Here is a 13,089-nt window from a genome sequence, read left to right on the forward strand (position 1 = left end):
AGAGAGAGAAGGTGGGACAGAGAGAGAGAAAGAGAGAGGGTGGGACGGAGAGAGAGAGGGGGGTCGGAGAGAGAAAGAGGGCGGGATGGAGAGAGAGGGCGGGACGGAGAGAGAGAGAGGGTGGGATGGAGAGAGAGAGAGAGAGAGAGAGAGAGAGAGAGAGAGAGAGAGTGGGACGGAGAGAGAGAGAGAGAGAGAGAGAGTGGGACGGAGAGAGAGAGAGAGAGAGAGAGAGAGTGGGACGGAGAGAGAGAGAGAGAGAGGGTGGGACGGAGAGAGGGAGAGGGTGGGACGGAGAGAGAGAGAGAGAGAGAGGGTGGGACGGAGAGAGGGAGAGGGTGGGACTGAGAGAGAGAGAGAGAGAGAGAGAGAGAGGGTGGGACGGAGAGAGGGTGGGACGGAGAGAGAGGGTGGGACGGAGAGAGAGGGTGGGACGGAGAGAGAGGGTGGGACGGAGAGAGAGGGTGGGACGGAGAGAGAGGGTGGGACGGAGAGAGAGGGTGGGACGGAGAGAGAGGGTGGGACGGAGAGAGAGGGTGGGACGGAGAGAGAGGGTGGGACGGAGAGAGAGGGTGGGACGGAGAGAGAGGGTGGGACGGAGAGAGAGGATGGGACGGAGAGAGAGGATGGGACGGAGAGAGAGAGAGAGAGAGAGAGTGGGACGGAGAGAGAGAGAGAGAGAGAGAGAGTGGGACGGAGAGAGAGAGAGAGAGAGAGAGAGAGGGTGGGACGGAGAGAGAGAGAGAGTGGGACGGAGAGAGAGAGAGAGAGAGAGAGAGGGTGGGACGGAGAGAGAGAGAGAGGGTGGGACGGAGAGAGAGAGAGAGGGTGGGACGGAGAGAGAGAGAGAGGGTGGGACGGAGAGAGAGAGAGAGGGTGGGACGGAGAGAGAGAGAGAGGGTGGGACGGAGAGAGAGAGAGAGGGTGGGACGGAGAGAGAGAGAGAGGGTGGGACGGAGAGAGAGAGAGAGGGTGGGACGGAGAGAGAGAGAGAGGGTGGGACGGAGAGAGAGAGAGAGGGTGGGACGGAGAGAGAGAGAGAGGGTGGGACGGAGAGAGAGAGAGAGGGTGGGACGGAGAGAGAGAGAGAGGGTGGGACGGAGAGAGAGAGAGGGGGTGGGACGGAGGGAGAGAGAGAGGGTGGGACGGAGAGAGAGAGAGAGGGTGGGACGGAGAGAGAGAGGGTGGGACGGAGAGAGAGAGAGGGTGGGACGGAGAGCGAGAGAGAGGGTGGGACGGAGGGAGAGAGAGAGGGTGGGACGGAGGGAGAGAGAGAGGGTGGGACGGAGAGAGAGAGAGGGTGGGACGGAGAGAGAGAGAGAGGGTGGGACAGAGAGAGAGAGAGGGTGGGACAGAGAGAGAGAGAGAGGATGGGTGGGACAGAGAGAGAGAGAGGATGGGTGGGACAGAGAGAGAGAGAGAGAGGGTGGGACAGAGAGAGAGAGAGAGGGTGGGACGGAGAGAGAGAGAGGGGGTGGGACGGAGAGAGAGGGGGTGGGACGGAGAGAGAGAGAGAGAGAGAGGGTGGGACAGAGAGAAAGAGAGAGAGAGAGGGTGGGACAGAGAGAGAGAGAGAGGGTGGGACAGAGAGAGAGAGAGAGAGGGTGGGACAGAGAGAGAGAGAGAGAGGGTGGGACAGAGAGAGAGAGAGGGTGGGACAGAGAGAGAGAGAGAGAGGGTGGGACAGAGAGAGAGAGAGGGTGGGACAGAGAGAGAGAGAGGGTGGGACAGAGAGAGAGTGAGAGAGACACGGAGAGAGAGAGGGAGGGAGGGACAGGGAGAGAGAGAGGGAGAGAGAGAGAGAGAGGGGAAAAGGCGGAGAGAGAGAGAGGGAGGGTGGGACGGAGGGAGAGAGAGAGAGAGAGAGAGGGGTGGGGAGAGAAAGAGGGAGAGAGAGAGAGGAGGAGGGGCGGAGAGAGAGAGGGAGGGACGGAGAGAGAAAGAGGGTGGGAGGGACAGAGAGAGGAGAAGAGAGAGGGGGAGGGACAGAGAGAGAGAGAGCGGGGTGCCGAGACACAGGGGGCGACTGGCACCGAGACACAGAGTGAGTAAAAGTCTGTGACACCGCAGAGGGGTAGTGACATGCACAAAGAGGCAGAGAGAGAGAGAAAAATAAAATCAGTGACTTGACTGGAGGTAACAAAAGGCAAAGCCTGACAGAGACCTGGGAAATATTATTTGCCATATCCTGCTAATCAGAGTACATTCATTTTATCTTCATTTTCTGTCTCCTAGTTCTCCATCAAATACCCATCTCTTCCACTCTACTGCAAATATGTGAAGTTGCCAGGTCCACATTTGGTGCCTCCCCATATATGCGTTCCCTGAAGTATACTTTAAGGGTAGGGAGAAGAGGGGAAAAAATGATTTGTAGGCTGCTACTACGCCAAGCCAAAAGTTTCTCTCCAGCATTCCTATATTAGGAATAATTTAAATTATTGTTAAAAAAAACATTTAGGTCCTGCCTCATGAATTAGTGCAGAACATCTGACCACCATAATGTATGTGACAAAATGTTTCCAATTACCTGTAACTTGTTTATCTGGAAGTGAAGGAATTGGAATGGCAGAACCAAACTTGATGAGTAGGCGTTCATATAACCAGTCAAAATGCTTGTATCTGTGGTTGACTGACCGGTTAGTGCTCTGTTCACAAGATAAAAATAAAATCAAAGTTCAAACCAGATTCCTGCATGCATTATAAAAAAAATGATACCCAAATTTAACAGGTTTACATCTTCATTTGTACAAATACATTTGTACCCATAGAAATTTTATTAATTCTGATGAACAAAATCAAAAATGTGAACAAATCAGTAATACTTACACTATGAACAGATATTTTTTAAAAATTACATGGCACTAGTTTTAACCAGTTTCAGGCTGAACTACAATGTTCTTAGTTCAAAACAAACCTTTCACCTGTACAACACTACAAGAGAAAAACAAACCTAATACTGTTCAGTAAATGTTAATTAGATTCTTAAACAATTGAAAGCAAGTAAAAGTTGCTCAGTAACTCAAATTCATCAGTACTGAAAATTTTTCAATCAACTGTGTTCTGGCGAACAGCACAATGTACACTGTCAGCAACTCTCAATATGTCCTGTCACTCTCAGAGATCAATGCACATGCACCCCAGGTCCCTATTTCCTGCATGCTCTTTAGAACTGTACCATTAAGGTTATATTGCCTCTCCCTTTTCCTTCTACCAGAATCCATCACTTCACACATCTCTACATTATTCCATCTGCCACTTGCCTGACCATTCTGCTAGCCAATGTCATGTTGTAGGCGATTCGTATCATGTTCACTGTTTGCCTCACATGCAAGTTTGGTATCATTGGCAAATTTTGAAATTCTATTGTGTCCAAGATTCAAGTCATTAATATACAGCTAAAGACGCAGTGGTCCTAGCACCAGCCTTTGAACAACAAGGGCCTACCATCCTCCAGTCTGAAAAATAACCATTTACCATGACTCACTGTTTTCTGGCCTTCAGCAAATTCTTTTGATCCAACAGGACACTGATTCTTCTATTCCATGAGCCTCAATTTTGTTAACCAGCCTTTAATATGGTACTCCGTTAAACCTTTTCTTAAAGTCCATATGACAACATCCACAGTATTTTCTTCATCAACTTTCTCTGTTACTTCATCAAAAAATTCAATTAGATTGGTCAAGCATGATCTACTGCTTACAAATCCATGCTGGCTTTTCTTAATTAACTCAAACCTTGCTGATTTGTTATTCTGATTATTACTTCTAAAACTGTATTCATTATTGATGTTAAACTACCTAGCCGGTAGTTGCTAGGACTGTCCTTACATCCTTGCTTGAGTAAGGGTGTCACATCTGCCACTTGCCAATCCTTTGGCACATCTTCCATATATAGAGAAGATTGAAAGATAATAGCAAGCCCTTCCGCTATCTCCACCCCAATTTCTTTCAGCAACCATCTTTTCTAAATTCCTGTATATTAAGCACCCAGGTCTCACCATTTCCAATCCACATTTACATTACTGCCACTATATTATATAGGGTCATAACTTCCAAGCTCCAGGGTAGTGTAACTGTTGGTACCGCAAAGATGTGCTGGGGAAACCCCCCTGCTTGGAGGCTCCCAGATAAAGACTGCATGGCAATTGCCCAGGAAGTGCAAAATTCCAATGGGCAATTGCCCTGCTCTGGGAACCATCCAAAAACGTGATTTAAATCGCAAGCTTCGGATGGCTCCGACTTGTGTTACATCAATAGTTAGAACATAGAAACATAGAAAACAGGAGCAGGAATAGGTTATTTGGCTCTTCGAGTCTGCTCCACCATTCAATATGATCATGGCTGATCCTCTATCTCATAGAAAGCCACACTCCCGGCTCTCTCCCCATATCCCTTGACGCTTTTAGAATCCAAAAATCTATTTCCTTCTTAAATACATTCAGTGACTTGGCCTTCACAGCCTTCTATGATAGAGTTCCACAGGTTCAGCACCCTCTGAGTGAAGGAGTTTCTCTTCATCTCAGTCCTAAATGATCCACCCTGTATCCTGAGACTGTGACCACCCCTCCAACCAGAGGAAATATCATCCCTGCATCCGGTCTGCCCAGCCCTGTCAGAATTATAGACATTTCAATGAGATCCCCTTTCATTCTTGTAAACTCCAGTGAATACAGGCCTAGTCAGCCCAATCTCTGATCACATGACAATCTTACCACCCAGGAATCAGTCTAGCGAACCTTCACTGCATTCCCTCTATGGCAAGTATATCCTTTCTTCGGTATAGAGACCAAAACTGCACACGATATTCCAGGTGTGGTCTCACCCAAGGCCCTGTACAGCTGCAGTAGGGAATTCTTGCTCCTGCGCTCAAGTCCTTTCGCAATGAAGGCCAACATACAGCTTACCCTCTAAACTGTTGCTGCACTGCATGTTTGCTTTCAATGATTGGTGTACAAGGACACCCAGGTCCCTTTGTGCATCATTTCCCAACCTATCACCATTTAAATAATTCTCTGCCATTCTGTTTTTCCTGCCGAAGTGGATAGCTTCACAATTATCCAAGTTATACTGCATCTGCCATGTATTTGCCCACTCACTCAACTTGTCTAAATTGCCTTGAAGCCTCTTAACATCCTCCTCATCACTCAGTCCGCCAAGTTTTGTGTCGTCAGCAAACTTGGAAATATTACATTTGGTTCCCTCATCCAAATCATTGATATATATGTGTTATGAATAGCTGATGCTCAAGCACTGATCCTTGCAGTACCCAGCTAGCCACCACCTGCCAGTCTGAAAAAGACCCATTTATTCCTATGCTGTTTCCTGTCTGCTAACGAATTCTCAATCCATGCCAATATATTACTCCCAAATCCATGTGCTTTAATTTTGCACACTAACCCTTTTGTGGGACTTCATAAAAAGCTTTCTGAAAATCCAAACACACCGCATCTATTGGTCCGCCCTTATCTCTTTGGCTAGTTCCATCCTCAAAAAACTCCAGGAGGTTTGTCAAACATGATTTCCTTTACAAAAATTCATGCTAATTTTGTCTAATCCCATTGATATTTTCTAAGTGTTATCACATCCTTCATAACAGACTCTAGCATTTTCCCTACTACTGATATTAGACTCACCCCAGGTCTGTAATTCCCTGTTTTCTCCCTCTCTCCTTTTTTAAATAGTAGGGTTACATTTGCCACTCTCCAATCTGCCAGGGCTGTTCTAGATTTTACAGAATTTTGGAAGATGACAACCAACACATCCACTATTTTCATGGCCTCCTCCTTTAGTACCATATGATGTAGGTTACCAGGCCCTGGGGATTTATCAGCTTTGAATCCCATTAATGTCTCCAGCACTATTGTTTTAGTACAAATAATTTCCTTCAATTCCTCCTCCTCACGAGGCCCCTGATTCCCTAGTATTTCTGGGAAGTTATTTCAGTCCTCCTCCGTGAAGACAGAACTAAAGCAATTGTTTAATTGCTCTATTTCCTTGTTTTTTATTACAAATTCTCTCACTTCAGGCTATAAAGGAACCTACATTTGTCTTCACTAATATTTTTCTTTATACATAGTTATAGAAGCTTTTACAATCCGCTGTTACATTTCTTGCAAGTTTACTCTTATACTCTATTTTCCCCTCTTAATCAATCCTCCTTCGCTGAATTCTAAACTATTCCCAATCCTCAGGCTTGCTACTTTTTCTAACAACTTGATATGACGCCTCTTTGAATTTAATACTATCCTCAATTTAGTTTGTTCGCCATGGTTGGGCCACTTTTCATGTTGTGTTTTTGCACCAGAAAGGAATGTGTAACTGTTGCAATTCGTTCCTTAAATTTTACCCATTTTCTATCTACCGTCATGCTTTTTAATGAAGTTCCCCAATCTATCTTAGCCAACTCACGCCTCATACCTTTGTTGTTTCCTTCGTTAAAATTTAGGGCCCTAGTTTCAGATCGGACTACTTCACTTTCCATCCTAATGAAGAATTCTATCATGTTATGGTCACTCTTCCCTCAAGGACCCCACACAAGGTTATTAATTAACCCCTTCTCATTACACAACACCAAATCTAGGGTAGCCTGTTCCCTAGTTGGTTCCTGGGTGTATACTGGTCTAAAAAAAAAATCTTGTATTCATCTGGCACAGTATTATTGCTGATTTGGTATGCCCAGCCTATATGTAGATTAAATTCACCCATGATTATTGCAGCACCCTTGTTACATGCATCTCTAATTTCCTGCTTAATATATTCCCCTACCTTATCATTACTGTTTGGAGGCCCATAGACAACTCCCACTAATTTGTTCTGCTCCTTGTTGGTTCTTAGCTCCACACGGACTGATTCTACATCTAGATTTTCTGAGCTAATATCCTCTCTCACTACTGCACTGATTTCATCCTGAACTAACAACGCCATGCCACCTCCTTTTCCTTTTTGCCTGTCCATCCTAAAAATCGAGTACCTTTGGATATTCAGTTCCCAGCCCTGGTCACCCTGCAGCCATGTCTCTGTAATCACAATCATATCATATCCATTTACACCAACTTGCGCTGTTAATTCGTCTACCTTATTGCAAATGTTCCATGCATTCTGGTACAGTGCCTTTAGACTTGTCTTTTTAACATTTTTACACATCTTTTTTTGTCCTATTGCACTATTTAATGCCAGCCATTATTTCCTCTGCCTTCCTCTTCTGCTTTCCACTTTTCTATCTTTCATTCCTATCTTTGTTTCCCTCTCGTGTGTCTCCCCGCTCAGGTTCCCATTCCCCTGTCAACTGAGTTTAAACACTCCCCCACAGTACTAGCTAATACCCCTGCAAGGACATTGGTCCCAGTCCTGCTGGGGTGAAAACCATCTAGCTTGTACAGGTCTCATCTTCCCCAGAGTCAGTCCCAATGCCTCAGGAATCTAAATCCCTCCCTCCTACACCATCTCTCCAGCCATGCATTCATCTGGTCTATTCTCCTCTTTCTGATCTCACTAGCATGTGGCATTGGGAGTAATCCTGAGGTTACTACCTTTGTGGTACTGCTTTTTAATTTATTTCCTAGCTCCCTATATTCTGCTTGCAGGGCCTCATCCCACTTTTTGCCTATGCCTTTGCTACCGATATGGACCATAACCTCTGGCTGTTCACCCTCCCCCTTCAGAATGTCTGAAGCCACTCACTGGCATCCTTGCCTCTGGCACCAGGGAGGCAACACACCATCCTGGTGTCACATTTGTGGCTGCAGAAAAGTCTATCTGTTGCCCAAATGATAGAATCCCCTATCACTATTCCTCTCCCACTCTTTTTCCCCCCACTCTGTGCAGCTGAGCCACTCGTGGTGCCACAGACTTGGCTCTTGCTGCATTCCCTTGAGAAACCATCTCCCCTAACGGTATCCAAAACAGAAAACAGTTAGAGAAGGAGATGGATCCAGGGGACTCCTGCACGACCTGCCTAGTGCTCTTATTCTGTCTGGCGGTCATTCATTCCCTTTCTGCCTGTGCACTCTTTACCTGCCGCGTGATCACCTCACTGTACATGCTATCCATGAAGGTCTCATCCTTGCAGATGTGCCACAGTGACATCCGGTACAGCTCCAGCTCCAAAACACGGATTTCGAATAACTGCAGCTGGAGACACTTCCTGCACACACGGTCACCCTGGACACGGGAAGTGTCCCTGACTTCCCACATTGCACAGGAGGAGCATTCTACTTGGCAGAGTTGCCCTGCCATGACTTACCCTTAAATTACTCCTTTTACTTCCTCTACTTTAGAGGACACTAAGGGCAGAAGAAATACTTACCAGGTCCTATTTACCAGGACGGCTACTCTTCTTTCTGAGGAAAGGTAGAAAATGAAAGGCTCACCTCCTTCCCTCTTCAGTGAACTCCCTCTCTCATGAAACTCCAACTGAAGCACGCTAACGCAGCCCAAAGCAACACTGTAGCAGGCTTGCTTTTATGCTGTCTGAATCTAGCTTCTGAAAGCCTGTTTATGCCAGTTAACTAACTTACAAGCTGCAGTTGCAAGCAGAGCCTGTATAATCCCTGTTTTAAAGCTGGACTAAAACTTACTTTCTCCCAACCCAAAGACTTTTAGTTAGTTGCTAAATTAAAGAAAGATTAGGCTTTAGATACAAATTAATCCTTAATAGTCCCTCTCTCACCAAACTCTAACCAAAGCACTCTAATGCAGCCCAAACCAAAGTTATTCAAACAGCTAGAAGAATTAAAACCACTTCTAGCTTCTGGGTAACTACTGTACAGACCCATATCGACCACCCACGGGACTCCCCCTACACCCCCAAGGAGCTCCCAGCACTTCCCAACTACCCTCTACCACCCCGCACCCCTCCCAACCGACTATCCCCAGGGGACACCCCCCCCACCAACCCTCCCTACCCAACTGTCCGACCTGACTGCCCAACTCCAAACCCCTTACTCCCTACCAATTGTCCAACCAGTACAAGTGACCGATGCCGAAAGCTTGGCCTAAGTAGCCAAGTGGTTATGGTACTGGGCTTGTAACCCTAAGATCAAGAGTTCAAATCTTACAATGGCAAACTATGAAACAATGTAACTTCATCTGAAACAGATGGAAACGTGTTTGTACTCAAAAGAGTTACAAGAGACCGATGCTGTAAAAAAAAGGGGTGTGGCCTCCTCCTGTCCAATTCTGCAGTGCTCGACTGAAGGCCTTAGGAGCATGTTGCCCTGCACAGCTCTCACCTGGCCTGAGCCAAAAGGTCAGGCACGACAGGATGATGATTTCCAGGGAGGAGAGCAGGAGTGCAGTGGCAATCCGATTCTGATTGCCACTCCACAGAAGTTCAAGCCCTATATTTCCACACAGCTATTTATGCTTGTAGCTCACCAAACTTATTCACTACTACTTATGCATTTATATGCATGTATTATAATCCTGTCTTTGCACTCCTTCTTAGTCTGCTCCTATCTAATATGGAATTATTCACTTCTCTAACTATATGCACCTTATTCCTCTTTTCTACATCTTTCAATCTAGTATACCATGTTTGCTGCTCACAATGCAGTCTGCTCTATACTGAAGAAACTAAACGCAGATTAGGTAGCTACCTGGCAGAACACCCCCATTCGGTCCGCAAGCGTGACCCCAAGCTTCTGGTTGCCTATCCTTTTAACTCGCCATTTTGCTCTCACACTGACCTCTCTATCCTTGGCATCCTGCAGAGTTCCAATGACGTTTAACGCAAACTCGAGGAACAGCATCTCACTTTTCAAGTGGGATTAATTCAATAATTTCAAACCATAATCTCTGCCCCCATTTTTTTCCTTTTCCTTTGCAGGTTTTGGTTTTAACTCTGTTTTCTCTTTTTTTCCTTTGAGACAGTAGTTGTTCATCCTTCTGCCATTCATTTCTCCCCCAGACATATCTTTTGTTTCGTTACTTGACTCCTAAATAGCTGAGATCAACGGCCTTTCATCAAAACTCAAACAGCTTCTGAAGAAAGATCAGTGACCAAAACGTCATCTCTCCCAAGATATTCCCAGATCTACTGTTGCTTTCCAACTATTTTTACTTTTATTTCTTCAGCTCAGTTTTCGCAGCCTAACACAGCTCTGTCCAAGTGGCTAGAAAACTACCTTGACCCAACTCATGGAGCCATTCCATTTTGCATACTAACACTCTCTGCCTGATCAATTTAAGCTTCCCAGGTCTTGAGAATTAGAAGAGGCTATTTCTTATTGCTGTAAAAGAGGCTGAAGTATCATTGGTCTAAATAACCAAATCTATTAGGAAACAGCTTCTATCAACTCTCCATCCCCAGTAAGTATAAAGATGGGGAAGTTTACGTGCTGCATTTCACAAAGAGTCCCTCCTCCAAATAGTAGTAGGCAAGGAGCGTGCACTGGTGGCAAGTGCATCAGCAGGTGTTCACTGCAGCAGAGACAGCACCAAACGGCAGTAAAGTGTACTGGGAGGGGGTGTCACTTAACGTGACCTGTTAGGTGCATTAGCTCAGTTTTTATTGTAATGAGAAGGGCTTTGATTTTCCATCTATGGTGGAGGAGTTGAAAAGTTTAAAATATGGCATTGGGATTTATCTTATTAGTGGGGGAGGTACAGCTCAGATTTTGGAAATGAGATGGCTCAAACATTTAGTGTATTGATGTATAAACTTCATGTATTAAGGCTTGGATTTCCAGTGTTTAAAGGGCTTGGATTTTGTGTATTTTGGCAGGTTTGGATTATTAATGCACAGGGGGCTATATTTCGTAAATGTTTGTTCAGAAAATTTGTAAATATTTTATTAGAAAAGAAAGCAACTTGTGCTACTTAATCCTGCTCACACCAAAGTAGTTTAAACAGCCCACACATGGTTGTAAAATGTAGATTGGATATCCCTGGCCAAATGCATGCTCTAGCAACAGTGAGAGAAGTTGCCTAGTGAACTCCTTGCAGAAACTTGGAAACACAGTTGTGGTGATTGTTTTGCTTTAAGGCCAGCCTTACTGAGTAAGGGTCACGTGGCCAGAAAAGTCAATCAACTCCAAACTCGGGGAATCTCATAAGGGGGTGGAGTTTTCCTAGCCTGGTGGAGTGCATTGTAGTTGTGCTAGAAACAGGCAGCTAATCCAACAGCTCTGTAAATAAAGTTTGTTGTTCAACTAAAGAAGACTCTTGGTGGTACATCTCTACATCTGGCAACAAGGATAAATGATCCTGGTGCTACCTCTCGCCCTACAACTGTGAGTAGCTTGTTTTAAGGGAGGAAAGAAAAAAATATATACTCATCAGGTTGCCTCTTTTTGGGAGGATCAACCCATTTGACTCCTCCATGGAGGACTGGAGTCAATACATCGAACGTTTTATTTCCAGGCCAATGAAATAGAGAAGGAGGCAAAGCGCAAAGCAATTCTCTTGAGTGTCTGTGGGAGTCAAGCCTACAACCTTATTCACCGTCTCACGGCCCCAAGCGCACCAGACTCTAAATCTATGAGCTCACTGAATGATTTGGTGAAGGACCATTTTCAGTCCAAGCCATCAGTCATTGTGCAAATATTCAAATTTAATACGAGGGTGAGGGCCCCAGGCGAATCGCGACTTATATTGCTAAGTTGAAGCAATTGTCAGAGCATTGTGATTTCAGAGCGACCTTGAATGACATGCTACAGGATCAGTTAGTTTGTAGTGTGTGCAAAGATGCCATTCTGCATCGATTGCTGGCAGAAGACAATATAAGCTTTAAAAGAGCAAAGAGATAGCTCTGGCCATGGAAAATGCTGAAAAAGATTCACAGGAGCTACAGATCTTGCAAAATGGCACCGTTTACCAGTTAGGGCAGAACCTGCAGCCAAGCGTGGCGCCAAAACCACAGAAGCAGCTGCGAAGCGGGAATCATTCCCAATCACCAAGAAATCAAAAAAGTGTAGCGGAGGCAATCAGACAGAAATCCTGAAGTTGAAATATTACCGATGTGGGGGTAACCACACTCCTGAAACATGTAGATTAAAGGAGACAGAGTGCTATTACTGTCGCAAAAGGGGACACTTAATTAAACAGTGCAGAGTTAAGTCCAGACTGCCAAATAACCAGCCAGCAAAGATATTAGGAGTAGATAATGTGAAAGAGCCTTAAATAACTGATTCTGATATTCACTCTTTTTAATCTTATAGCAGTCAAGGCAGACCCTATTATTGTCACACTCCACATAAATGGGAAGCCTCTAGTTATGGAGGGGGATACAGGGGTATCGGCCACAGTGATGGGTAAGCACACATTTCAGTACCTGAGAGAAGGTACCCAACCCTTAAGCCTGGAGAGAACTTCTGCCCAGTTGAAGATTACAAGGGAGAAGCCATAAAAGTAAAAGGCACCACCCTGGTACCTGTGAGCTATAGGCAGCAGTCAGCCCAGCTCTCAGTAATAATAGTGACTGGAGAAGAGCCAAGCCTTCTGGGCAGTGATTGGCTACAAAAAATCAAGTTAAATTGGTCCATGATTTTTCAGGTGCAGGCAGGGAGACTGCTAGAATGGTTAAAAATACAACAGCGTCTTTCACAACGAATTCAGAAAAATCAAAGGCTTGCAAGCCAAAATTTATGATGATCCAGAGGCAACTCCCCCGATCTTTTACAGCAAGATCAGTATCGTATGCCTTAAGAGAAAAACTGGATGCTGAGTTCAACAGGTTGGAGGAACTAGGCATCCAGCAGGATCAATTTTCAAAATGGGCAGCACCTATTGTCCCCATACTGAAATCGGATAAGGCCGTCTGTATCTGCAATGATTAAAAGCTAACAGTTAATTGGGGCCGCCAAGTTTGATAAATATCCAATTCCAAGAATTGAGAACTTATACGCTAAGCTGGCAGGTCGTCGATCCTACACTAATGATGAACACTTGCCAGCAACTCGAGTTAGATAACACATCCTGGGGGTACGTCACAATAAACACACACAAAGGCCTATTCCCATATACACGCCTACATTTGACATGTCCTCGGCATGTCAAATATTTCAAAGGATGATGGAGAGTTTGCTACAGGGATTACCACCGGTTGTAGTATACCTTGATAATGTCCTCATAACTGGATTGACAGAGGCCG

General features: G+C 45.3%; 1 protein-coding gene across 4 annotated transcripts in view; it reads right to left on the reverse strand.

Annotated features, from left to right (window-relative positions):
- The window catches only part of snx9b (sorting nexin 9b), a 215,888-nt gene that overhangs the window by 102,877 nt on the left and 99,922 nt on the right, over positions 1-13,089 (reverse strand). For all 4 annotated transcript variants that reach the window (XM_041174505.1, XM_041174491.1, XM_041174515.1 and 1 more), the window contains one exon: positions 2,528-2,645. In XM_041174505.1, the coding sequence (XP_041030439.1) occupies positions 2,528-2,645 (118 nt within the window). The remainder of the gene's footprint in view (positions 1-2,527; positions 2,646-13,089) is intronic.

Source organism: Carcharodon carcharias, chromosome 2, assembly GCF_017639515.1.
Source record: "Carcharodon carcharias isolate sCarCar2 chromosome 2, sCarCar2.pri, whole genome shotgun sequence".
Lineage (NCBI taxonomy): Eukaryota > Metazoa > Chordata > Chondrichthyes > Lamniformes > Lamnidae > Carcharodon > Carcharodon carcharias.